General features: G+C 48.0%; 1 protein-coding gene across 1 annotated transcript; it reads left to right on the forward strand.

Annotated features, from left to right (window-relative positions):
- Positions 1 to 364: 364 nt before the first annotated feature.
- Positions 365 to 22,919, forward strand: LOC129356530 (calcium-transporting ATPase type 2C member 1-like). The gene is given in 30 exon segments (XM_055026112.1): positions 365 to 540; positions 6,145 to 6,249; positions 7,672 to 7,788; positions 8,494 to 8,583; positions 9,479 to 9,514; positions 10,388 to 10,449; positions 10,515 to 10,609; positions 10,673 to 10,851; positions 10,930 to 10,998; positions 12,287 to 12,362; positions 12,440 to 12,506; positions 12,612 to 12,736; positions 12,805 to 12,902; positions 14,691 to 14,748; positions 14,751 to 14,785; positions 14,889 to 14,978; positions 15,230 to 15,334; positions 15,438 to 15,544; positions 15,546 to 15,592; positions 15,678 to 15,848; positions 16,576 to 16,673; positions 16,767 to 16,817; positions 16,913 to 17,079; positions 17,214 to 17,282; positions 17,358 to 17,471; positions 17,630 to 17,777; positions 17,869 to 17,956; positions 18,027 to 18,112; positions 18,114 to 18,177; positions 21,619 to 22,919. Coding segments are annotated over 30 exon segments (2,784 nt in total). The 5' UTR covers positions 365 to 516; the 3' UTR covers positions 21,762 to 22,919.
- Positions 22,920 to 23,757: the final 838 nt, after the last annotated feature.

Here is a 23,757-nt window from a genome sequence, read left to right on the forward strand (position 1 = left end):
AACATACTGACAGAAGAGTCAGAAATACTGATTTATATGTGTTATTAAGTTCTTCTGTTCATTTAATAAAACCAACATGTTCCGTCCAATAAAGTTGAACTTTTTCTGAATCAGTTATCATTTTTACAGTTTTTTTCCCTGAGCATGATGATGATTGTCGTATTTAAAGAAAAGAGTGCATGAGTCCAACTGTGTCATCGATAACGCTTTTATTCTCCGATCCTTCAAACATCGTGCATGGGCCTCATCACACAATCAGCATCACCTGCCTGTCTGAGCCTGACGCTCCCTTTTATGATGTCATCGCAGGTGGCCATTTGTCGTTTTTAAACATGCATAACATTAACACCACAATGATGATGATGGTTCTGACCTGGTGAAACCAACACGGTGGGCTCTGGATGCTTTTATTCTGGAGCGCTTGATGCTTTTATTGTGAAGGGCTCCCTCCACTCTACCTGACAACATGGTGGACTCTGTCCTCTCCAGTCGCTTTGCGGTAGGATTTCACGGAAGATGCTGAAGAAACGGGAGCTGTTGGTAAGTTAGGAATCTTTTATGTCAGTCTTCCTAACGACACCTTGTTTCGGAACCGGCGGAGCCGCTTCCTCCGCGGATAGCCGGCTTTCCGCGGAGGAAGCGCCGGCGGCGGCGACTAGTTTGGGGAGTTTGTATCCCGGAGTGAAGCTGCTGCTCTCGGCTGCTAGCCGCTGCTGCTACCGGAAAGCGGACTGGACGCACGTAACCGAGCTTCCTGTCGTTTGACGAGAGGCCGAGGTGTTGTTGCTCTGATGTTCTGTGTCGGTTCTGCTGGTGGCCCTTCTGGTTCCGAGCCCTTTAACAGTTTCTGACAGCTTCCTGGAGGGAAGCTAACGGATGCTAACAGGAGCCACAGTCCCTATCGAGGCTCCACTCTGGTTCCGTACTGGTTCGTTTTGGTCCCATTCTGGACCCAGGAGTTCCTGACAGGTTTCCTTTCCGGGTCCAGTCAGGTTCTTCTCTCACTTGGTCACCATGGCGATACCTTAGGTCCTGTTCTTCTGTCTGGACCGCCATCATGTCTCCTTCGGTACTTGATAGTAAAGAACCTGAGGATGGTCCGACCCGAAATTCTCTCAGCGATCAGAACTATAAGACGACGTCCCGGACCCAAAGAGAAATCGATTCTTGTTCAGGTCGGGCTCTGTCTGGCTACTAGAGGAGACTGGTTCGATTTTGTGGTTCTAAAGCAAGTGGGACATAAGGTCCGGTTCCGATCAGACAGCAGGAGAACCGAGCTGTCAGGAATTGGGTTAAGGAGGCTCGGCTCTGATATAATCTGATCCCATCCTGATGGACCGGTACCGGGCTGAGCCGTTCTGCTGCTGGGTCCATTGAAGTTCTGCTGGGTTTCCAGGTGAGCTCCTCCATCTGGATGATCCGGACTCTTCCAGAACCTCCAGCCATTTTGGATCCTGCAGCTGAAAAATAGTCTGGTATTTTCCCACAAAGGGAGAGAAGTGAATCTGGAGCTCCCGGCAGACACCTTGGTCTCAACCTGCGTTCAGCCCCAAGCAGGAAGTTTGGATTTTATTCTGGTGGAAAGTAAATATGGCTGAGCAGCAGGTGAGCTTACTGATCCTGGAGATACAGCTTCTGGCGACAACGGTAATATTTAATGGAATTTAGCGCTAAGCCAACATGATAGTTAATGGAAGCTAGCGCTAAAGCGCTGAGTCCACATGTTAGTTAATGGAAGCTAGCGCTGAAGCGCTAAGCCAGCATGATAGTTAATGGAAGCTAGCGCTCAAGCGCTAAGCCAACATGATAGTTAATGGAAGCTAGTGCTAAAGCGCTAAGCCAGCATGATAGGTAATGGAAGCTAGTGCTAAGCCAACTTGATAGTTAATGGAAGCCAGCACTTAAGCGCTAAGCCAACATAATAGTTAATGGAAGCTAGCGCTAAGCCAACATGATAGTTAAAGGAAGCTAGCGCTAAAGCGCTAAGCCAGCATGATAGGTAATGGAAGCTAGTGCTAAAGCACTAAGTCAACATGTTAGTTAATGGAAGCTAGCGCTAAAGCGCTAAGTCAACATGTTAGTTAATGGAAGCTAGCGTTGAAGCGCTAATCCAGCATGATAGTTAATGGAAGCTAGCGCTCAAGCGCTAAACCAACATGGTAGTGAATGGAAGCTAGCGCTAAAGCACTAAGCCAAAATGATAGTTAATGGAAGCTAGCGCTGAAGCGCTAAGCCAGCATGATAGTTAATGGAAGCTAGCGCTCAAACGCTAAACCATGATAGTGAATGGAAGCTAGCGCTAAAGCACTAAGCCAAAATGATAGTTAATGGAAGCTAGCGCTAAAGCACTAAGCCAAAATGATAGTTAATGGAAGCTAGTGCTAAAGCGCTAAGCCAAAATGATAGTTAATGGAAGCTAGCGCTAAAGCACTAAGCCAAAATGATAGTTAATGGAAGCTAGTGCTAAAGCGCTAAGCCAGCATGATAGGTAATGGAAGCTAGTGCTAAAGCGCTAAACCAACATGATAGTGAATGGAAGCTAGCGCTAAAGCACTAAGCCAAAATGATAGTTAATGGAAGCTAGCGCTAAAGCACTAAGCCAAAATGATAGTTAATGGAAGCTAGTGCTAAAGCGCTAAGCCAGCATGATAGGTAATGGAAGCTAGTGCTAAAGCGCTAAACCAACATGATAGTGAATGGAAGCTAGCGCTAAAGCACTAAGCCAAAATGATAGTTAATGGAAGCTAGTGCTAAAGCTCTAAGCCAGCATGATAGGTAATGAAAGCTAGTGCTAAGCCAACTTGATAGTTAATGGAAGCTAGCGCTAAGCCAACATGATAGTTAAAGGAAGCTAGCGCTAAGACAATATGATAGTTAATGGAAGCTAGCACTAATCCAACATGATAGTTAATGGAAGCTAGCGCTACGCCAACATGATAGTTAATGGAAGCTACCGCTCAAGCGCTAAGCCAGCATGATAGTTAATGGAAGCTAGCGCTCAAGCGCTAAGTCAACATGTTAGTTAATGGAAGCTACCGCTCAAGCGCTAAGCCAGCATGATAGTTAATGGAAGCTAGCGCTCAAGCGCTAAGCCAACATGATAGTTAATGGAAGCTAGCGCTCAAGCGCTAAGCCAACATGATAGTTAATGGAAGCTAGTGCTAAAGTGCTAAGCCAACATGATGGTTAATGGAAGCTAGCACTAAGCCAACATGATAGTTAATGGAAGCTAGCGCTACGCCAACATGGAAGCTAGCGCTCAAGCAATATACCATCAAGATATTTAATGGAAGCTAGCGCTAAGCCAACATAATAGTCAATGGAAGCTAGAACTACAGTCTACATTCTAACCAAAACTTCATTACAGATGTTGAACTTTACTCGACTTGAAAGTTTCTAAACCTGCAGAATAAGTTGGCGTTTAGCACGAATTAATTTAGGCGAAGCTAAGTGTGCTAAATGTTTTTAAAGAGAGCTTGTCCGGGCTTATTGACAAATAGCTCCACTATTAGTTGTTTAGCAGAAGTGCTACCAATCATTAATCTGATGGTTTCAGATGTTCTCTGCTGGTTTGGACCCCGTCTGCGGTTCTCTGTTCTCCAGGTTTTTCTCTGGGCCCGGCTGTTCTGAATGGACTTTGGTCCTGAAGGGGAGTGAGATGATAATGGTAAATCATCGTCAGACTTCCTCTTCCTCCTCCTCGTCTTCCTCTGCTCTAATTAGGCCCTCTGTCACATGGTACATCTAATATTAGAGCAGATGTTCCTGCAGGGACCGAAGGTGACCCCGACCCGCTTTCTCAGAGGTGATGGACCAGGACAGAACCAGAGCAGGACAGAACCCATTTTAGGTCCAGGGTTTTGTTAAGGAAGATTTGGGATCAGAAATGTGATTCTGAAATCCAACCAGGATGTTTTGGTTCTGATCCAATTCAGGTGCAGCGTTTAAACATCTGATATTTTAGTTTTTTCTTAAAACATCGGTACCGGTGTTGGATCCGATGGACCAGAATAGGTCCAGATGTTGGTTCCGTAGAACCGCATGTCAGATTATGATGAATATTCTGAGGTCTGGTTCTACCAGAACCTTAAGTCAAAACAAACAAACCGTCTGAATCTTAATACAAGCTGTGTCTGCATTCAGTGAGGCCCTCTGAAGAGACCATGGTGGGCTGGGTTTGGCCCCAGGCCATCAGTTTGACCCATGTGACCCTGAACGATTCAGAAACTTGTTGGTTCAGAAAAGCTCCGCCCTCGGAGCCATCGCCAAGCGGCCGACATGGAGCCAGACGAGGGCCTGCTGTGGGAGCGACGCTCCCTACAGGCATCATGTTCTCTCTGTGCCTCTCTGACCGACTTTATGGCTCAGAACAGAGATTAAAGTATTTTTCATCACTGATACGGAGATCTGCTGATCCAGTCTGCTGGATCAGATTCCAGGAAGTTATGGACCGGATCCGGACTGGGCCGGATCTGAGTTTGGACCACGTTCTGCAGGTCCAGCCGAATTCCTGTGACTCCTGGAGGAAGGAGTGGCCTCCTGGAGGCAGGTGTTCTGGGTCAGGTGGTGGGTGGAGCCAGCAGAACTGGCCCGTTGCTGGACCCGGCAGGGTGGAGGCATGTTTGCTTTAAATGCTCAGCGTCTCCTGACTGTGACTCATCCCGAGAGGTGACAGCCGGCCACTTCCTCCTGACGGTTCTGCAGCAGAACCCAACCGGTACCAACATGTTTCGCTTCCCGTTCCCAGCGCTGTGGCAGAAAAAGGAAAACAAGGAAAGCCAGGAGATCACGGTCCAGCCGCTGGAGGTAAGGCTGGGAGTAACCTGGTTCTGATGGAGAAATTGTCTGTTTCTGTTTCAGCTAAACTATTTATGCTTGTTATTTTTCTGAAAGTTTCTAAGTGCTGATGAAGTGAAAGTGACCCTAAGCTGCTTTGACTAAACTTTGCATGAGTTCTGGAGTCCAAACAAAATTTACCAGAACTTCACAGTCTGGAGACTGCAACCCTGTGACCCGGCCGGGGGTCAGGTGATGACGGGACGGCCTCATGAGGTCTAGGCAGAGCTCTGGCCCTCTCAGGTCCAGAGCCTGACCTCTGACCTCCAGGGAACATTCCTCCATGTCAGGTTTTTGCCAGATCCTCTACTGCAGGGGTGGGCAGTCCTGGAACCTCGAGGGCCATTGTCCTGCAACTCTGAGACGTCTCCCTGGTCCAACACAGCTGAATCATCTCTGAAATGCAGTCCGGTTCTCCAGACTCCTGCTAATGACCTCATTATTTGACTCAGGTGTGTTGAAGTAGAGAAGCATGGAAAAGTTGCAGGAGACCCTCCAGGCCTGGAGTTGCCCACCTCTGGTCTACTGGGTGTTTCAGATGCTTCCGTGATGTCAGAGCCGGCTTCAGAACACCACAGGTTCTGGAGCGACCCCGTGCTGACAAGGGGGCTCATAGAGTCAGGACAGGGGGGAGAGCTGCTTCCTGTTGACGTGGCCTTCTGGAAAGGCCTGCAGGGGGCGTGCTGGCGGCTGCAGCTCCCCTCCGGGCCTGCAGGGGGCTGTCCTGCTTTCAGTAGCATGGAGAGATTTACGTCAGTAATTCATCATTTGTCCCTCTGGGTTTTGGTCCAGCAGCTCATGGTTCTTTTTCATTAGCTCGGATCCAGTTAGGTCCGGTCCAGTCGAGTCTGGTCCGGATGGGTCCGGTCCGGTCGGGTCCGGTCCAGTTAGGTCCGGTCCAGTTGAGTCTGGTCCAGTTAGGTCCGGTCCAGTCGAGTCTGGTCCAGTTAGGTCCGGTCCAGTCGAGTCTGGTCCAGTTAGGTCCGGTCCAGTCGAGTCTGGTCCGGTTGGGTCCGGTCCGGTCGGGTCAACTGTGCAGAACCAGAAACTTCAGTGTGAGATGCAGCAGCCCTTGAACCGGGCCTGGAAGCTCCGACCCGGTTCTATAGAACAGCTCTTTACTCTGTGTTCACTCTTGGGTTCTGTTTGGACCCGGTTCAGACCCAGTCAGCTGTCAGAGTCTCCACTGGATCAGACAATGCATCTGTTCTGGTTCTGACCCAATGAAGCTTTAAACAGAGCCGCTCCAGAACCTGTGCTCCGGGTTCTGGTCCGGTTCTGGTTCTGACCCAGTGTGTGTGTGTGCAGCTTTCCCAGAACCAGCCCTGCAGTGAAGATGAGACCATGGTCCCGGTACTGACGTCCAGAAAAGCCTCAGAACTCCCGGTTAATGAAGTAGCGTGCGTCCTGCAGGTGAGTCGACCCGATCGGGTCAGAACCAGTACATGTTCATGTGATCATTTCCACAAAACTGGTGAAAACATGAAATAAACTCTGACTTCAAACATTTGGTTCTATAACTTTGTGAAACAAATGAATGTAATGTTTGTTTACGTTTCTCCGGCTGTATGAATAATTATGACCCTCATGCCGATCCACAGCCGCTGATCCGGTCCGGAACCGCGAGCTTCATCCGGTTTCAGCTCTTATCATGACCATCTCCATGGAAACCAGATCAACTGTGATCTTTATGGTTGTAGTTCCCTCACTGCTCTGTTTACTCAGACCGGATCTCATCAGAACCGCCTGAGAACCGGGTCAGGAGAAACGATTGGAGCATAAAAGCTCCAGAGCCTCTAGAACCAGGAACTGGACCGTCCAGTTGAATCAGGACTCCTGTTTTACAGTGAAAGCAGGTTCACAAAGAAACTTCATTTGGAGCTGAACTGTGAGAAAGAACCAAGGTTCTGATCCAGAATCAGGGCCAGGCTCAGTTCTGAAGAACCACGCCACAATATTACCAGAACAAAGGCGTATTATTATGAGAACCAACTGGCAAAGCCAGAGTAAATCCATGTGCTTTGGTGTCTTTGTTCAGAAGCAAAATGAAATTTCATTCCAGTGGAGCAAACAAAAGTCAGGGGAAGATGGGCAGCCGAAGCGGGAGGCTGTCGCCACAGGGCGCCGCCACCGCCACGGGGCGCCATCGCCGCTGCCACGGGGCGTCATCGCCGCTGCCACGGGGCGTCATCGCCGCCGCCACGGGACGGGGCGTCATCGCCGCCGCCACGGGGCGCCGCCACAGGGCGCCATCATCGCCGCCACAGGGCGCCATCATCGCCGCCACAGTCTAGATAACAAATGAAAACATAAAGTCAGACATCGCTTGCAGTCTGTGCTGACATTAAGGACAGACGTTTTATCAGTCAGTGAGGCTGGAAAACAAGCAAATAAAAGAATCTGAGTCACACTGAACGTGTTGCGTTGCACTTTGGAATCGGTTTTAAAGTAACAAGGTATTTAAAACTTTAACATCAAATTCAAATTATTATCAGCATCAGGACTTTTAAAGACCAGATTTCTTGTTGCAGTTGCTGACTTCCTGTTGTGGTTGCTGACTTCCTGTTGTGGTTGCTGACTTCCTGTTGTAGTTGCTGACTTCCTGTTGTAGTTGCTGACTTCCTGTTGTAGTTGCTGGCGGTTGCTGACTTCCTGTTGTGGTTGCTGACTTCCTGTTGTAGTTGCTGACTTCCTGTTGTAGTTGCTGGCGGTTGCTGACTTCCTGTTGTGGTTGCTGACTTCCTGTTGTAGTTGCTGACTTCCTGTTGTAGTTGCTGGCGGTTGCTGACTTCCTGTTGTGGTTGCTGACTTCCTCTGGCGGTTACTGTCTTGTAGGCGGACTTGCAGGCCGGTCTGACCCAGGAGGAAGTGACCCGGCGGAGGGTCTACCACGGCTGGAACGAGTTCGACATCAGTGAAGACGAGCCGCTATGGAGGAAGTACATCTCCCAGGTAACGGATGATGTTGCAGGGGGGCGGGGCATGTTGGGCTCCTACTTCCTGCTGAGGAGGACTAGAGGCTGCGGCAGCGATCATACTGGAGCCGATGTTCCAGCTGAACAGGAAGTGGCTCCAACATCCAGAAACTGGAAACGTTGGACTGTTTGTTCTGCTGCCGTCACTGTTTACACACAAAAACAGAAAAGCTGCAGCTCACAAGCATCTGATTGGTCGGTTGCTTCTCTTCTGATTGGTCGGTTGCGTTGCTCTGAAACAGGAACCAGTGAATGAGGAAGTTTCGGTCTCCTCAGTCCATTGTGTCGGGCCGTTCCAGCTATAATGTTTATCACATCAGGGCCAGTGTTGTTCCGGACTGGGAACTGTTCCGGACTGGGAACTGTTCCGGACTGGGAACTGTTCCGGACTGGGAACTGTTCCTTGGAGCTTCATGATTCTCTGGGCTGGTTTCTGCTGACTCTCTTGTCGTCTGAGACAGACAGGATTCTGTGTGCCTGATGTGAAACCAGGCAGGTTTGGTTCTGACTGAACTTCAGACAGAGAGAAAAGCAGGATGTTTGGTTTTGCAGAGTCAGGTTTTTATTTTGGATGAAGGTTGTCGCTGCACGCCTGCTGAAGTTTGAATGTTTCTCTCAGCAGCAACTCTGGCTGTCATGTTGTTGTTGAAGGTCTTTAATCTCTCTCTTTGTTCCTCTGCAGTTCAAAGATCCTCTCATCCTGCTGCTGCTTGCCTCGGCCGTCATCAGCATCGCCATGCACCAGTTAGATGACGCCATCAGCATCACTGTGGTACGTTCAGCTAGAAGCAGCTGATCCCCCTTTAAACCTCTGATCTGCAGCAGCTGGGGAATCTCGCTGCTGTTGCAGCTTATGATTCTTCAAGTTCATACCATTTTGATTTTGACAGAATCAAAATGGCTTCCTCCCTCCAATGACCATTATTGTAACTGGGCTGCCTGGTATTTCTTTTTTCTTTTTATGGCTGTAAAATTCTCAGAAAATGTGCACTTAGTCTGTATCTTTGCTCTTTTTTTCCAGAACAACCTCAGTTGTAAGTGTCTGATAGTGACTTAACATTTCTGTCTGTCAAACATTTTGAACTGTTTACAAAAAAAAAAAAAAATCAAAAGGAAAGGTATTCCTTTTTTTGGAAGGTCAGGATTTTATTTTCATCATAATAAATACCTATTGAATAATTTCTGCAGAATCAAGACGAAGCTAACATTCAGCCAATGGTTGAGCAGCATTCATATGACCAGCTTGTACAAACATTTTACATAACCTGGTTCTCTGGTTATGTGTGTCTGGATCAGTCTGCTGGGTTTCTGTTGGACATTTCCATCATTTTAAGCGCGATTTGAACTCGTCCTCTGCCGTCTTCTCCATTACAAGAAATGTAAATATTTTCTGTAATGTCTATGCAACACATGCGATGCACCGTGTGAATACGGATTTATGCTGCAGCGAAACCTTGTAATTGAAGCTCGTATCGCATATCGTACCGTGATGTATCGCATATGCCCCGAAAGTGCAATGTCTCAGCTTCTGTGCACTGTTGGATGTTTCCTGATCTGTTGAACTGTTCAGGAATCTCGGTACACAAGCCGAGTCCTGTTGGTTCTGCTTGGGTTGTGAAGGCTCCTCCAGCTTTGCTGATCGATGCTTCCTTCCTCTGTGTTGACAGGCCATCATCATCGTGGTGACGGTCGCCTTCGTGCAGGTGAGTCCCGCCGGTTCTGGGCGTGTTCACGAACCGTGATGAGAGCGGTCCAGAACCAGCCAGTTCACCAAAGAGCTTCATAGAACAAGCAGGGATGAAACTGCGAGGAGAAAATCAATTTATCGCAATAACGGGGCATAAACATTGCAGCTAGTCTTCATCGTTCTGTAGTGATTAAAAGTTGGCGTTGTTCTGGAAGCCAGCGCATCTGCTCGGTTACCATTATATTCACAATATACTGCGGCCTGGAGCCTCAGCAGCAGCCAGCATAGAGAAGTAACTTTTACTTTGTGAAGGTGGGAACATCCGCAAAAACACGCTGAGCCAGCGGGGCTACTGGCATGCTAGCGCCGAATGCTAACGCAGTACAACACTCTCAAAACGTCGTCTACATGAAACTGGTTAATGAAATGACAAATGTTGGATAATAAAGAGTTCATGGGAACAATAATCATGTGCCTGGTGACCTTATGGAATCAAACTAAAATAAGACGAAGAGTCTTTGCTGCTGTTGCCTTCTTCATGCATCTGTGGGAACTGGCACAGCGGCAACACCGCCTCCTTGTGGTGAAGGGTGACAATTCATCTTTGTCGCCCTTCATTTTTATCAATTTGTTACATAATGTATTCATATTAATGTGCTAATAAAGAGACAGATTTGTATTTTACAAAATAGATTTAAAAAAATGTCTTATCGGAAATGGATTCATGTTCTTTCCTATTAACTTCAGATTTACCTGACAATAATCCTGAGTTGATCATCTGAGATGGGACCAGTTGAGTCCAGCGGCTCTCAGTAATCCTCTCAGATGTTTGGGTCTGGAGTCTTTCCTGCCCCAGATGTAATTACTTCTCTCTCTGTCCCGGCTGCAGGAATACCGCTCAGAGAAATCGTTGGAGGAGCTGGGGAAGCTGGTCCCTCCAGAGTGTCACTGGTGAGGGTTCGCTCTCCTTCCTCTTCCTGCTGGCGGTTCCTTTCTGACTCAGTTTGTCCTCTCAGCATTAGGGATGGACAGTTGGAGCACCTGCTGGCCCGGGACCTGGTTCCTGGAGATACCGTGTGCCTGTCGGTGGGGGAACGAGTCCCTGCAGACTGCGGCTGTATGAGGTGAGGACGCTGCTGCTTCGGTTCGTTTCCTCCTCGCCTGGCTCTCCGAGTAACCCCCACCCTCCTCCTGCAGGCGAGCGACCTGTCCATTGATGAGTCCAGCCTGACAGGGGAGACTCACCCCAGCTCCAAGTCTACGACCGCCCAGCCGCCCGCCTCCAATGGGAACATCGCCTCCCGCAGCAACATCGCCTTCATGGGGACGCTGGTTCGCTGCGGCAAAGCCAAGGTACCAGCACGACCTTGGACCTTGCCTCCACTTCCTCCTGTTCTGATGGAGGTTCTGAACCTGGATTCTGATCCTCAGGGCATCGTCATCGGAACTGGAGAGAACTCTGAGTTCGGGGAGGTTTTCAAGATGATGCAGGCGGAGGAGGTGAGTTCTCCTGGTCCGAGAGACGGAGAGGAACATGTTGACCGGCGAAAGAGTTAGAAAATATCCAAATGAAAAACTGAAAGGTCTCTGAGGAATGTTGAGTTCACGATCCAAGATGGTTGCCACACATAAAATAATGAGGAAGCTGCAGAAAATCTCCTGAAACAACCGAGGAGCTTTAATAGAGACAGAAACAAGCAGAAATTCTGGTTTAAAAATGAGATCCGGCTTGGGATAATTATTTAAAAGGAAGAAATTTCCAGTTGCAGAAGACTGCGCGTCCAGCATGCGCTGTTTTCCGATTTCTCATCAATTGAATTTTTCTCGGTCAGAAGGAATAGGTCAACTCCACCGATGCAGCTTAGAAGGTTTATTGATGGAATAATGACAGATACATGGGAGATGATGGTACAGATGATGATGAGGTCGAAATAAAAACGAGGCGCTTATATTTGGTTTTTATGTATGTGTGCATTTCACATCAATGCAGAATGAAAATGGGCTGTAGTAACATAGGAATCCAATAGAGGGCACTATAACACCACACATTAATTATCGGTCAAATGCAATAAACGTGCAAAGGACAAAAATTTAGTCATATACTGCTATACTGACAATATATCTGGTAAGTATAGCATAGAACTTAAGTAATAAGTAAACTCTTGCAAACACGAGGACCATTCCCCTGGGATGATAACCGACATAAACGCAAATATCAGCTAAGAAATGTAGACTTGCATAATAAAAACGCACACAGGTTTCATACACACAGGATTAAGGAAGGATTGATGGTGGATGCTATTTTTATGCCACTGAGCCACACAGAAGCACAGAAAACAACTTGCTCAGCTACGTGAAATTGGAACTACAAAATGAGGAGATGCATCATGGGTAATGTAGTGCTGAACGAACGAACGGCCTTTTAACACCAGTCTTTGTTTGCTTTTATTTATCAAAAGGTTTCTCCTGATTTCCATTCATTACTGTTCTGACTGATGATGACGCCAGTTTGTGTGTTTGGAAGCCGAATGCTGCAGGAACACAATAAATGAAACCGGAGGAAGAAATCAGAACATTCCTTCTGGGAACTTTTGCAGTTTTTAAATTAAAGCTGCATGAAGATTGTCTTTGCCCTAAGAATGCAGTTAAATGATTAGAAATGAACAAACAGGAAGTAGTTGTGACTCCCTCCTGCAGGGGGAGCTGCTGGCCTTCTAGACACAGAACAGTTTGGTTTCCTCAAGTGTTTTGTGACCTTGTGGTGCCTTCTTCCTGTCTCCTGTTGCAGGCTCCTAAGACTCCCCTCCAGAAGAGCATGGACCTGCTTGGGAAGCAGCTGTCGCTTTACTCCTTCGGCATCATCGGTGAGCCGCTGGCCTTTGCAGACCCAGCTCTGCCTCGGCCTCTTCTTCATGCTCTTGTGCTCTGTGTGCCTTTGCAGGGGTCATCATGCTGGTGGGCTGGCTGCAGGGGAAGAGGATCTTGGACATGTTCACCATCGGCGTCAGGTATGTTCATGCTAAACTTGCTCTCCTCCGCGGTTGCGGCTGATTACGGAGACCGAGCCGGCGGCGGTTTGAGTGAATCAGTGAAGCATTTCTCCTGTGCTGCAGCCTGGCGGTGGCGGCCATCCCAGAGGGTCTGCCCATTGTGGTGACGGTGACGCTGGCGCTCGGCGTGATGCGCATGGTGAAGAAGAGAGCCATCGTCAAGAAGCTTCCCATTGTGGAGACTCTGAGTACGTAACGCCGAGGGAGGCGCCGCTGCATGTTTCCATGATAACGTTGTTCCTGTGGTTTCTGCTAGGCTGCTGCAACGTGATCTGCTCAGACAAGACGGGAACGCTGACCAAGAACGAGATGACTGTGACCCAGGTCTTCACCTCAGACGGACTCCATGCCGAGGTCTGAACCCGCAGGAACATCAGCCGCTGCTTTACACAGCAGATTTTTGCTGAACGGGTCAGTCGGGTTCTGGGTCAGGACAGGCGGCCTGGTTCTGGTCTAACAGTTTGTATTGCAACACAGAGCTGGTGATGGGTCAGGTTAGTTTTCACCAGGAACCGACTGGTACCTCAATGTGGGTATCATGGGATTTCCAGTTAATTTGACTTTTTTTGTATTTTTAAATTTAAAATTACATATTAACATGACTCCAATTTGTAACAAATCTATAAAATGAGGAATGACACACAAAGGTGTGATCATGTCTTATTGAATTGAATTGAGGTGTTGTACCCAGTTACACCACCAGGTGGCAATGCTGCTGCTCTCGGCCTTGTTTTAGTCCGGGTTGATGACGTCCACTCAGCACGTGGAAATCATTCCCTTAAGGCAGGGGTCCCCGAGTGGGTCCTGGAGGGCCGGTATCCTGCGTGCTCTAGTCTCTCCTTGGTGGAACCAACAACCTGTTCAGAACGTCAATGTTCTTCTCTAACCAGCCATCATTGGACCCAGAGACAGACTGAACCGTGCAGGACGCCGTCCCTCTGGGACCCGTCATGCAGGACGCCGTCCCTCTGGGACCCGCTGGCTGTGCAGGACGCCGTCCCTCTGGGACCCGAAATGCAGGACGCCGCCTCAGGGACCCGCCATGCAGGACGCCGTCCTCAGGGACCCGCCATGCAGGACGCCGTCCCTCAGGGACCCGCTGGCTGTGCAGGACGCCGTCCCTCAGGGACCCACCATGCAGGACGCCGTCCCTCGGGGACCCGCTGGCTGTGCGGGACGCCGTCCCTCTGGGACCCGCCATGCAGGACGCCGTCCCTCGGGGACCCACCATGCAGAACGCCGTCCCTCGGGGACCCGCTGGCTGTGCGGGACGCCGTCCCTCTGGGACCCGCCATGCAGGACGCCGTCCCTCGGGGACCCGCCATGCAGGACGCCGTCCCTCTGGGACCCACCATGCAGGACGCCGTCCCTCGGGGACCCGCCATGCAGGACGCCGTCCCTCGGGGACCCGCTGGCTGTGCGGGACGCCGTCCCTCTGGGACCCGCCATGCAGGACGCCGTCCCTCGGGGACCCGCCATGCAGGACGCCGTCCCTCGGGGACCCGCTGGCTGTGCGGGACGCCGTCCCTCTGGGACCCGCCATGCAGGACGCCGTCCCTCGGGGACCCGCCATGCAGGACGCCGTCCCTCGGGGACCCGCCATGCAGGACGCCGTCCCTCGGGGACCCGCCGTGGGGATCTCTGCCTTAAAGTTTTGTTCTTCCATCAACCAGTCTCATGTCGATGATGCTTTGAGAGTAAAATAACTTCTACTGTGTTAGCATTTTGACACTAGTAGTCCTGCTAGCTTAGCTGCTAACAGCTAAAGTATTAGCTATGACTGTATTGGCCTGATAGCTGCTACAGAGGTATAAAATAATGTATTTCAGTCAGAAATGAAGACATTCAGTGAGTAAAAAAATCTTAATTCTATTCAAAGTTCTTAATTTATTTAAAGTAACAATTTGTTCATGGCAGTGGCGTTAGACCATCACTTTGGTGAAGGCAGACTAAAGAAGCTGTGCGGTTATTTAGTACTAAGCCTCATTCTTTGTAAAATAACAATTGGGGTCCAAGTTGATAAATGCAGTTCATGTGTTTGACCTGGCAGTTGATCTGTTCCGCTGAACCAGGTGGACCAGAACATCTCTGGGTCCAGGAAACAGACGCTGGGGTTGTTTAACCCTGAGTGTTGTCTTGCAGGTGACAGGCGTGGGCTACAATGGGACCGGAGAGGTGCTGCTGGACGGAGAGGTGGTCCACGCCTCGCCTGCCCTTCCATCAGTAAAGTTGTGGAGGTGAGAAAACCAGGTCTGCTTCTCTGCAGTTCTCATGTGAGACAGCAAAACGTTTTAGATGAGGCTCAAACCAAAGGGCTGATGCACCTGCTGCTGTTGCCAGGTGGGCTGCGTGTGCAACGACTCAGTCATCAGGAACCAGAACCTGCTGGGGCGTCCCACAGAGGGCGCGCTCATCGCCCTCGCCATGAAAGTAAGCAGCAGCCGCTTCTTATCGCTTGGAACCAACTTCCGATAAACACCAGACTCCAGAGTCCGATCATACGTCTGTGTCTCCTACACAGAACCAGCTTTTGTTTCAAAATGGAGCTAACCTTAACCCTAACCCTGAACCAACGGGCTTTGGTGCATCTTTCTGCTCGGTTCTGGTTCAAAGCTTGAGGAAACCATCAGCAGGAGCAGGTAGCAGAGGTCAGACATGACGGTAGTTTGTGTTTTCCTCAGATGGGTCTGGAGAGCGTTCAGCAGGAGTTCATCCGTCTGGAGGAGCATCCCTTCACCTCCGAGCAGAAATGGATGGCCGTTCGCTGCGTCCACCGCACACAGCAGGTACCGGCTAATATCTGTGACTCGGGTCTGGGACCTGGACTGATGTCTGCAGTGTGTCCTCTGCTGCTGTAGCTCCTCTCTGGTTCTCTGGTGCCCCCTGCAGGATAAAAGCGGAGTCTACTTCATGAAGGGTGCCTATGAGCAAGTGATCCGTTTCTGCAGCTGCTACAACAGCAGAGGCTCCAACCTTCCTCTGACCCAGCAGCAGAGAGCTCTACCAGCAGCAGATCAGCTACATGGGCACCTCAGGCCTCAGAGGTACCGATCAGAGACGAGATCAGGACGTTCTAACCTTTCATTGACCTCTCTCTGACCCTGTGTGACCTCTGTGTCTGCCACTCAGTTCTGGGGTTCGCCTCGGGTTCCCAGATGGGGAGCCTGACCTTCCTGGGCCTGGTGGGCATCATCGACCCGCCCAGGGAAGGGGTCAAAGAGGCCGTCGCTACGCTGCTCAACTCCGGGGTTGCCATCAAGATGATCACCGGAGACTCCCAGGAGACGGCCGTGTCGATAGGTCAGAGGTCACGCTGCTTACAGCAGCTTTAGTCTGACCTGAACTCACCTTTCGTTAGGCTGGAATGAAGCAAAGCGATTTTACTCCCTCCATCCCATTGAAGATGCTTTTACCGTGACTTCATAGTCAATTTCAATATTTATATATTTAGAAACCTGGAGGGATGAAATCAGGACCGTCAGAACCAGGAACTTCTCTTAAAGTTTCCCTTCTGTCCATCTGCTTCAGTTACACAAACTGAGCCAAGACCAAACCCCGCCCATGACCCCAAAACCAGAATCCCAACTTATTGTTTGACAGATTTTTAAAAACTATCCCTGCAGAGGCAGAAGCCAGACCTCACAGTCCATGCAAAGTTCAAAATGTCTCATTTATTTCCAGAAATTACGGCACACATACACAGGTTTCTCTCAAATCGGATCCATTTACAGGTTAGCAGCAAACGACAGTGGACAGCGATCACAGCCCATCACCTGGAAAACAATGGCCGGCTACAGAGCCAGAGGGTGAAACCAGGATGAGCCACATTAATACAACAAAATGTTCTCCGGTTTCTGGTTCTGGCTCAGTCCGTTTTAGACGAGGCCATTTATTTCTCTGGAACGCCTTGAGGAATGCTGGGAAAACACCAAACACCAGATCTCTATACAGGGCATTTAGACAGTATGATGTTACTGACAGGTGTGTGTGTGTGTGTGTGTGTGTGTGTGTGTGTGTGTCCGCACAGCGAACCGTCTGGGCCTCTTCTCCAAAGGATGCCAGTGTTTGTCAGGAGAGGAGGTGGATCATCTGGACCTACAGGAACTGTCCAACATCGTTCCTAGGGTGAACACACACACACACACACACACACACACACTGCTGTGTCCACTTTCTGATCATCTCAGTGAAACTCAACCTGAGTTGTTTTCTTCACAGGTGGGTGTGTTCTATCGGGCCAGCCCCAGACACAAGCTGAAGATTGTCAAGGTGAGTCTGACCTGGTTTCAAACTGGGCCACAGAACCAGAACTCATTCTGCTGGATTGGCTCCTGAACCGAAATGAATAGTTCTGGATCCTGCAGTCTCTCCAGAACCTCGGCGCTGTGGTGGCTATGACTGGCGACGGCGTGAACGACGCCGTGGCGCTGAAGGCGGCTGACATCGGAGTGGCGATGGGCCAGACTGGCACAGACGTCTGCAAGGAGGCGGCAGACATGATCCTGGTGGACGACGACTTCCAGACTATCATGTGAGTCCGCCACCAGGGGGAGCTGCTCCAGCTGATGGATACTGAAAAGGCTGGATCCAGAATGTTTGAATAAGATGCAAATTTCTGTTTTACTCTTCTACCCTTCAAATGATAAGACTGTCCTTCGCTTCCAGGTCGGCTATTGAGGAAGGAAAAGGAATCTACAACAACATTAAGAACTTTGTCCGCTTCCAGCTGAGCACGTGAGTCGCTGTTTCCTCTGCTTCCTGGTTTGAATGTGGTAAACGCAGCTTAACGCTGCCCCTGCTGGTCACCAGGAGCATTGCAGCGCTGACGCTCTCCCTGGCAACGTTGATGAACTTCCCCAACCCTCTGAACGCCATGCAGATCCTGTGGATCAACATCATCATGGACGGACCGCCCGCTCAGAGGTACAGGAGCATCATGGGAAATGGAGTCTTTTAACACTGTGATTTTTAGCTTTTTCTTTAACTTTCTGGAAATTGTTTCTCTTTAATATTTTTGTTGTTACATGTAACTTTCTGTCTAATTATGGACAACATCAGCTAAATGTGGCCTCTGTATGCAGTTTGGGGGTGGAGCCTGTGGACCGTGATGTCATCAGGAAGCCGCCTCGCAACGTGAAGGACACCATCCTGACCCGCAGCCTGCTGGTCAAGGTTCTGGTGTCAGCCTTCATCATTGTCTGTGGGACACTGTTCGTCTTCTGGAGAGAGGTGCACCATCTTCCTGTTTGCTGGTTGTGCTGGATCTGTCTTGTGATTGGCTCTCCAGTCTGATCTGGTTTCTGTGCTGTTTGGATTTCAGTTGCAGGACAACATGATCACTCCTCGAGACACCACCATGACTTTCACCTGCTTCGTTTTCTTCGACATGTTCAACGCTCTGCTCGCGCTCTCAGGTGAGACCCGGACCCGGTATCTGAACCAGAACCTCTGACTCTGGAGTTCTGATGAATGAACTGTGTCCTCAGACCCGCATGGTCCATGAGATGGGCCTGTGTAGCAACAGGCCATTCTGCTACGCCGTCCTGGCCTCCATCATGGGGCAAACTGCTCGTCATCTACTTCCCTCCACTGCAGAGCATCTTCCAGACAGAGAGCCTCAGCATTCTGGGTGAGGTCCTGATCCCACATGCTCCTCCTGATCCCTCCTGATCCCACCACATGTTGTGACACATTTAAAGCATGCTAAACTGTTCTCAAACTGGTTTTCTCAATCCGAAGGCCAAAAATATAACAACTCAGGGATTTTTAACATTTTAAGCCTGGGACACCCAAAAAAAAAAAAAAGTAAAATATAAATATGTATTTAACGGATCATATTGCTGTCCATTCTATTCAAATGATGCCAAGGTAATGGGTTAATAATCCCATAATAACATTATGCCAGTAACAACAAAAATCTTTTGTTTGGTATAACATTTGCTATGTTTGTTATACCAAACATAACATTTTGTTATTTGGCATAAAATGCAAACTTTGTACATAATGAACAGATTTTTGTCCTCATTGAATGTCTTCATTTCTGACAGAAATACATTATTTTATGCCTCTGCAGCAGCTAACAGGCCAATAGAATCACTGCTAACAGTTTAGCAGTTAACTGCTAAACTAGCAGGGCTACTAGCATGCTAGTGCTGAAATGCTAACCCAGTAGAATAGTTATTTTCTCTCAAATCGTCTACATAAAACTGGTTGATGGGATAATAAATGGTGGACAATAAAGACTTTATGAAAATCTCATTCATGTGCTTAGTGGATGTTAACAACCTGGAATTAAACTTAAATAAGAGACAATCTTTTCTCTCTGGACCCTTCTTCACCTGTTTTTGAGAACTGGAAAAGCAGCAGCATCGCCACCCTGTGGTGTAACTTGGTAGTTTGTTACGTGTTTAATGTGTATTGATAGAAAAACCTCTTCAATTAAAAAAGCCTCCATATTTAATTAAAATGCCTCAAAAAGTTGACAATGCTTAATGAAACGTTGTGGAACAACAACCTGCCAAAGGAGAGACGTTTGATTTTAAATTAGTTGATTTAAAGCCGTTATGTTGTGTGGAGCAAGAGAATTAAAAAAGTCCAAACCTTGTTAAAGAGAACAAAATCCAGCTTTATTTCATCTGCGCAGTCGGAGAGCACAGCAGTTGCACTGTTCAGAAGAACTCAGGAAAACACCTCTGATATACGTCCACTGTCCTTCATACACTGATCTGATCCAAGAAGCACAAACATGTCTGAAGAAGCCTGTCAGATTATCACACACAGAGAAAAATGCAACCCTCAGTTAAAAGCAGGTTTTAAGCAGGCGGAGCATTCTGTGTCCGGTAATCGGCCCGCCGTCGGTTCTGGTCCGTCCCCTGTGAAGCAGAAACGATTTGCTCATCGCCTGTTGCTTCTGGCTCAGTCAGGCAAACTGGGAAGGCTAAAAGAGAAACAACTCTGTAAATACCGTATTTTCCGCACTATAAGGCGCTACCTTATACATCCTTTAGACAGTGCTGCGCTAAAGGGAATGTCAACAAAACAGTCAGATAGGTCAGTCAAACTTTATTGTGAATAAACAACTGTTTTATTATTTCCGAGGTAAAGTATTCATATTTTTGTGACAGTTTATCTTTTAACAACAGCAAGGTATAACATATAGTGCAACATTTATATTATATAGTGGAGTGGAACGTTTCCTCCATTCAGTAAAAACGTAAAAAACATTCTGATGCTGTTACGGTAAATTAAACATTAGTGCAATCACAATATAGTAACACGTAATAGTGCAAAGCAATAACAATAATAACTCAAATAATAACTCTAAAGCAATAGCATAATAGGCTATCTCAATGTTGTTCACGTTAATGCCCATATTCACAATATGACCAACCTTGTTCAACTGTAAACACACACAAAAAAACATGTAAAGCTCACGTTATCAGTTCATTCCTCGTCTACGAATCCCTCGAATTCTTCTTCTTCGGTGTCGGAATTGAACAGCTGGGCTAATGCGGCATCCAACACGCCCGGCTCCATCTCATCAAAGTCGTCATTCACCGAGTCAGTGTCTCTGTTGTTGTCTGTCAGTTCAGTGACAATTCCTGCCTTCTTGAGTCTGATATATCAGCCCAGGCATTTACGATCCACTGGCAGATAGTGGCGTATGTCGTCCGGCGCTGTCTCCCCATCTTGGTGAACGTGTGTTCGCCTTCTGTCATCCACTGCTCCCACGCAGTTCGCAGTCTCGCTTTGAAAGCTCTGTTGATGCCAACATCTAGCGGCTGGAGTTCTTTTGTCAATCCACCCGGAATGACGGCGACGCTTCACTTGCTTTTTGACGTTATCAGTGATATGTGAGCGCATGGAGTCGTAGATCAATAGGCACAGAGCTGTGTGAAAAAGCCACCCGGTCTCTTCACATAAATTTCTCTCAACCATTCACTCATCTTTTCTTCATCCATCCATCCCTTCGAGTTAGCTTTGATGACGACGCTGGCTGGAAAGTTTTCTTTTGGCAAAGTCTTCCTCCTGAAAATAACCATGGGTGGAAGTTTCTGGCCATCAGCCTGGCAGGCGAGAACTACAGTGAAGGATGATTTCTCATTCCTGTGGTGCGAACATTCACCTTACGTGCTCCAGTTTTATCCACAGTGCGGTTCACAGGAATATCAAAAGTAAGTGGAACCTCGTCCACATTGATGATATGCTCTGGCCGGATCTTTTTTTTCAGTAATCTTGTTTCTGCAGTATGTGCGGAAATTGGCCAGCTTTTCTTGGTAGTCAGCTGGCAGTTGCTGTGAAACAGTAGTTGTGTGCGGATGGAGAGATTACGTCTTTTCATAAACCGAAAACACCAAGAAGGACCTCCTCTAAATTCATTGATGTTAAGTTCGCGTGCTGGCGCTGTTGCCTTCAATCGAATAGTGATTGTACTGACACTTCTACCTGCTGCTCTCTGCTCAACAACCAACGGTTCAAGTTTGTCCTCTAACTGTGGCCATCTCGCTTTGTTCCCGCGGAACTCTGTTTCGTCTTCTTTACTTGGTGCAGCTCATCCTCTTGCTTCCTCCACTTCCGCACCATTGATTCGTTAATGTTGAACTCTCTCGCTGCTGCTCTATTTCCGTGTTCTACTGCGTGACTGATCGTTTAAACTCTGCGTTGTAAGCGTGTCTCTTAAGGGTCTTAAGGGTCTTTACAAAAACACACAAATGGAAATGAAACGCCGTTTAATACAGCTATCCCAGGATGCACCGCGCTCTACTTCTTCTACGGGGAAAATGGAGTCGTCTTACCATAGTTGCCAGACCTGTTGCGGCTCAATATTGATCCACATATAATGCGCACCGGATTATAAGGCGCATGATCAGCTTTTGAAAAAATTTAAGGCTTTTAGTTTAAATTTAAAATTTAAAGCTTATAGTGAGGAAAATACGGTAAATTGATTAAATATTGTAAGATTAATACTGAATAAACGTCTAATAAAAGTAAACGCACTGTAAATATTTATATTTTCCACAGTTTTGATGGTTTTGTCTGGTTTTGATAATAGTTTCCATCCGTCCTGCAGACCTGTTCCTGCTCAGCCTCACCTCCTCGGTGTGTGTGGTGTCAGAGGTCATCAAGAAGGTGGAGCGGTGTCGAGGAGCTGAGCGCCGCCCCCCTCCGACTGCTCCCTGGAGGTATGACCCGCCCCCGGTCTCTGGCTGCTGATTGGATGATTGGAGGAAGAGGACGTCGGGGTGATCTCACCTGGCAGCACTGACTTTTTTCCTGTGAGATCCTCCGACAGAGCGACGCTCCGGTCTGGGACTGGACGCAGCTCCTGCTTTATTGGACTGGGATTAAGAATTGGGAGGACTGGTTTGTAAAATGCTGCTTTGCTTTGAACCCGTTGGTTCTGGTGGAGGTGTAACCGTTCAGTTTGGACTCTGAGCGACAAGTGGGGTCAAGGGTCAGGGTTTATTTAATTACTAGAACATTCCACTGGGATCTGATGCTGGGAAGCTGATTGGGACCAGTGAAGCTGGTCCTGAGCTCTGTGAACTGAGCTGGACCAGAACCGCTCGGATGTGGCTCCAGGTTCAAATCATTCCATGTTTTTAATTGGTGGGAATTTCTGCTGAAGCCCCGCCCCGTCTTTGGAGCTCCGCCTGTTTTTGGGTAATATTCCAGCTCTGTTTCTCGTTGCTCTGCTGGTTGTTCGGTTCTGATCCAGATAAATTATGGATCCGGATCCGTTCAGTACCGACACTACAGCTAGTTGAGTCACACTAAGGACCCGGAAGCCGGATCTTCCGGATCCGGGATTGGATTGTCAGAGCGCCAACAGCATACGGTTGAACTTCCACCAGGCTGGTCCGGTTTCAGTTCTGCTCACTCTGGCCCGCCGGGTCAGGAGCGGCTCCAGTTTATGAACATGTTCCTGATACCAAACCTGCGGCTCTTCAGGGTCCAAACAGCAACGCTTCCTCTTCTGGTGCCTTAGAAGCCCTGGACGGGTCAGCGGACTTCCTGCTTCCTGTCCTGCTGTGGTCTGTAGAGAGGAGTCACCCCGGTGCATTCTGGGTAATCTGGGCCCATCCCTGTACGATTTTATTTATTTCTGAAAGTCTCTGCTGCTGTTTCCCAAAAACGAAGCTCCAGTTTCCTCTGGGCTGTTCCAGGCTCCTCCCCCTCCTGATCCTCCGGATAAACTCTGTTTACTTTTAGTTTGTCTAGTTTTCACCCTTTTAATATTTTTATGATCAGGCATACAAGCCAGAATAATCATTTAATTTATAAATAAATATTAATGCGGGACTTATTTTTATCTTGACTCGTCTCAGTGGAGAAAATATGGTGGAAGAAATAAACATATAATCCATAACATTCTGGATTCTTTCTTCGTTCTTTCAGTTTCCAACATTTTTAAGCAAAAAGTGACATTTTGCTGACATGGTCCAGACCTAAATGCTGACTGAAGGCCTCAGAGTTCGTCGTTTTATAGAGTCCATCTCAACTTACTGAATGTTTGTCCTCACTTTTCTTCACTAAGTAATAATTATTACATATCATCACTTCCATCTCTTCTTGGTGTCAATAGTTTGTTTTACTGATGCTATGAAGTGGGTTTAAATCTTTACAGTTCCAGCTCCACTTTCTTTCCCACCATCGATCTAAAGAACAACTCCAATGAGATGGTGTCGTCACTGCAGGAGGACAAAAAGTGATATTAACACAGAAACATCCCCTGCTGGCTGAAATGAGGTCATTAAACTCATTCTTTCAACTTTTTCTGCAGCCTCTTGCTTCCATAGGATGTTTCCCAGCTAACGTGCTGGATTCTACTTCCTACTTGGAAATTTTCAAAATAAATGTCCCTAGAACAAAAAATATGCATAATACAAAATAAAACAAAAACATATGTTAGGGATTTGGGATCTTAGGGTTTCTTCCTCCAGATGGACTTTGGTCTGTTTCTGGTCTCAAACGTTTCCATTTGCGCTTGAGGAATTAAGACGATCCCAAACGCTTCCCAAAGATGGCGTCCTGCTCTGAGCTCTCGGTACCAGAACTCATATTTGCTCTTTCCTCTGCATATCCTAACATGACAGTGAAAAGCTTTTGCACCTTGTAAAATAATTTCAGTCCAGGAAGAGGCCAAAACATAAGAAGTGATCACAACAAGCTGATTCTTCAACCCGAGGCTCATGACGTCAAGGATTTC

This window comes from Poeciliopsis prolifica, unplaced genomic scaffold, assembly GCF_027474105.1.
Source record: "Poeciliopsis prolifica strain line A6 unplaced genomic scaffold, Auburn_PproV2 SCAFFOLD177, whole genome shotgun sequence".
Classification (NCBI taxonomy): Eukaryota; Metazoa; Chordata; class Actinopteri; order Cyprinodontiformes; family Poeciliidae; genus Poeciliopsis; species Poeciliopsis prolifica.